This window comes from Myotis davidii, unplaced genomic scaffold (genome assembly GCF_000327345.1).
Source record: "Myotis davidii unplaced genomic scaffold, ASM32734v1 scaffold226, whole genome shotgun sequence".
Lineage (NCBI taxonomy): Eukaryota > Metazoa > Chordata > Mammalia > Chiroptera > Vespertilionidae > Myotis > Myotis davidii.
The window spans coordinates 505,807-509,668 of NW_006297224.1; the positions used below are offsets into that span (position 1 = coordinate 505,807).

Consider the following 3,862-nt stretch of genomic DNA (forward strand, 5'->3'; position numbering starts at 1 on the left):
AGGGCAAGGTATAACTTTGTTATTGTCTTTATATGGAAATTAAATTCACAAGGGTTGACTGTGAAGGTCAACTTTGTCAACATGGTGAGACTACAATAGGTGTTGCTATAAAGAAGGTATTTTGCAGATGTGGTTGAAATCTATAATTGGTTAACTTTAAGTAAGAGCAGATCATCCTTCAGGGGTGGGCAAACTTTTTGACTCGAGGGCCACAATGGGTTCTTAAACTGGACCGGAGGGCCGGAACAAAAGCATGGATGGAGTGTTTGTGTGAACTAATATAAATTCAAAGTAAACATCTACCCTAATAAAAGAGAAACTTGATAATTGGCGTACGACCGCTACCCTTTTCATTGGCTAATCAGCGAGATATGCAAATTAACTGTCAGCCAAGATGGCGGCCGGCAGCCAGACAGCTTGAAAATAACATGAGGCTTGCTTGCCTCAGTGACGGAGGAAACCAACGTTCCCAGCCTGCCGCTCCAGGCCTCTGAGCCTGCAGTTTGAAACATTTTAACAAATACCACTGGACTTCAGCCAGCAGATTCGCAACATTGTAAGCAAAGGCCAGAAACCTACTTTCAGCCGCAGAGGCCTAAGAGCTGGAGCCAAGCCTCAAAGCTAAAGCTGGCCCAGAAGAAAAAAAAAATAAAGAAAAAAAGGAGCAATTGGGAGCTTCGGTCACCCCCAGCCTGAAAACAGCCCTCAGCCCCTCACCCAGACTGCCCAGGCACCCCAGTGCGGACCCCTACCCTGAAGGGTGTGTGACCAGCTGCAAACAGCCATCATCCCCTCACCCAGGTGGCCAGGCACCCCAGTGGGGACCCCCACCCTGATCCAGGACACCCTTCAGGGCAAACCAGCCGGCCCTGCCCGTGCACCAGGCCTCTACCCTATATAGTAAAAGGGTAATATGCCTCCCGGCACTGGGATCAGCAGAGCCATGAGGCCTCCCGGCACCAGGATCAGCGTGACAGGGGGCAGCGCCCACACCCCCTGATCGCCCTGCGGCTCTGTGTGTGACAGGGGGCAGTGCCCCAACCCCCTGATCAGCCCTGCTCTGTGGGTGATAGAGGGCGGTGCCCCAACCCCCTGATGGGCCCTGCTCTGTGTGTGAGCACCAACTATGTAAAAAATTTAAAAGTTTAAGTTAACTTTGAACCTAAGTTTCACACAACATGAACCAAATGATCTGTAAAGTGTAAAACTTCAGGACCTGAATGAAGATTAGTCTTTAGGAGGCATTCTAACACTCACATTTTAAGTTAATAAAGATTTTGATTCAGACTACTTACAAAGGCTATTTATAATGCATGATATTAAACTTTACTTACTTAACACCGTATCTGTCTCTAAACATAATATGGTCCCTAAATGTGCGGTTGACATCAAGGTCTATTTGTCTGATATCAGGTGAACAACCACGTGCTCTGAGTTTTAATTTCTGAAGAGGAAAAAAAGGGGGGATAAAAGCACATTTTAATGAAAATCAGCTTTTGAAAAGTCTATGACAAATATTAAATAATTTTCATTTTAGAAGTTCTTTTGGTTTAGGAAAATCATTCCCATTGTTCAAACACGAAAAAATATAAAAAGGTACACAATGAAAAGTTTCTCTCCCATTCATGCCCCATCTCTACTACTCCCATTTCCTCTTTTCCCATCCCCTTTTTCCCTCCTGTCCTATCAATAGAGGTAGAAACTAATTTTGGATAGAAAACTTTTTGGAGCTTGCATTGGTATGTAAAAGCTCTTCATAGCTACGCCATGTAGTCCACTATAATTTATTTTTTCTTTCCAACACAATATTCTTGTTTTTCTTGGAGCTGATCATTGCATTATTTTTTGATTTGCTTGTCTTCTACACAGCTGTCACTAACTCAATCCCAAACTCACTTTAAGTTGCATAAATCTCTTTTGGTGATCTCAAATAGAAGGGGTATTTTCTCAATTTCAACTGTTTGCACACATCGCTCCCAGAGCCTTCTGACCTGCTCTAGTTGGGGCTTCTGCACTATCCTTGGGGTCTCCCTGTACCATCTGCTAGGCATCTCTTTGCTTGGGTCCCGTTTCCTGCATTTCACATCTTCTTTCCTGGTTTATTTCCTTGTTCCGGAGGACCACATCCTCCAGTAGCTCCTGTGAAAGGTGTATTTTTTGAAACTTTGAATGCCTGATAGCTACCTCCTTTCTTATTTGGCCATTTTGAATTTTAAATTGGAAAAATGTTTTTGCTCAAAAAGCATTGCCTTCATTGTCTTCTATCTTCAGTGTTTCCATTCTAATTCACGCTTCTTTATATGAAGTCTATTTTTTCTCTCTAGAAGCTTATAGGAGTTTCTCTCTCCAGGTCTGAAACTTCACATTTTTGTGCTTGGTTTGGATCTATTTTTAGCCACAGGATTGGGCATTTGATGGATCTTTTCAATCTTAAAAACTCATACATCTCTCAGTTCTGAACAATTTTCTTCAATAATTCCTTCGTTGATTTCCCCAGCCTCTCCTCCCACGACCCCATTTTCTCTTTCTGGAACTCTTATTATTACAGTGTTGGATCTCCTGGGCTGTCATTTAATTTTCTTATATTTTCTCTATTATTTTCCATCTCTTTGACTTCATAATCTACTTTCTGGGAAATTTCTTCAATTGTTATTTTCAACCTTTCTCTAGAAACTTTCATTTCTATTATCATTTTTATAATCCTAAACTCTTTGCTGTTCTCAAATATTCCTTTTAAGAGCATTCTCTACTTGTTTTATGGATGCAATATCTATTTTTATCCTTCTGAAGATATTGATAGTTTTTTTGTTTTCTTCTAGTCTGTTTCTTATAAGTTCCTTTATTCCCATTTTTCCTCATTTCTCTTTCATATTAGCTCCTTTCCTCAAATGAACAGAGATATTTCGTTGTCTCTTATATTTAAAAGTAGGAGACTAACAACTGGTGGAAAGCTCTGTATGCAGAGGTGGGGATTCACAACTGTCGTCAGTGGTTGGGGAGTTTCACTGGGGTTCCCCTAAGTCAGTATCTTTGGGTTCATTTTCGTAGGGTGGTCAGATTCCCCAGAGAAGGCACTTCTGATCTGCCAAAAAGACAAGCACCCAGCAGTCGATGTTCTGGGAGCTGAGTGGAAGGAAAGGCTGCAATGCCCCAAATTCAGGATATTCAATTCCTCTGTGCTTGCACCACAGCAGCTCACCCTCAGCAATGCCTGTGTTCTCCAGCCCAGGGGCCCTCTGTTTTACCCTCTCCAAATGGTGAACCTCCAATCTCCTGCTTGGGTTGGGGAAAGAGACTTAAGGGTTCTAACTGCTTCTGCAACAGACTGTTAACCACTTCTACTATGTTTAGCTTCACTTCCACTTCCAGAGGTACCTGGAATTAAGCAATTATCAAAACTTTTGGAGATTCTGAAATATAAATCAAGTGCTTCTCCAATTTCTCACTACTAGTCTATGATTAGTTTTCTCAGGTTTGCTAAGACTACAAAGTATCTGTCTGAATTCTGGCTTTCAAAAATTGGAACCTGTTATCTCTCCTCCTATTTTTTCTTCCTTGTGGGTTTGCTTTCTAAAACACTCTCTGCTGTCAATTTAGTGGAATTTCTTCCACATTTAATCAGATAGGAGATTAAAATTTGTATTATTTATACTTACCCATGTTTAAGTCTCATTAAGCCATCTATACTAATAAAAGAGAAAAATGGTAATTGGCGTACGACGCTACCCTTCTCATTGGCTAATCAGGGCGATATGCAAATTAACTGCCAACTAAATGGCAGTTAACTGCCAACAAAGATGGCGGTCAATTTGCATATGTAGGCACAATGCAGGGAGGTGAAAGGGAAAGCAGGAAGAAGCCC

General features: G+C 41.6%; 1 protein-coding gene across 1 annotated transcript in view; it reads right to left on the bottom strand.

Annotated features, from left to right (window-relative positions):
• Positions 1–3,862, bottom strand: part of USP6NL (USP6 N-terminal like) — a 169,346-nt gene that overhangs the window by 37,838 nt on the left and 127,646 nt on the right. Inside the window, exon 8 of the mRNA XM_006772988.2 lies at positions 1,335–1,444. Within this exon, the coding sequence (XP_006773051.1) occupies positions 1,335–1,444 (110 nt within the window). The remainder of the gene's footprint in view (positions 1–1,334; positions 1,445–3,862) is intronic.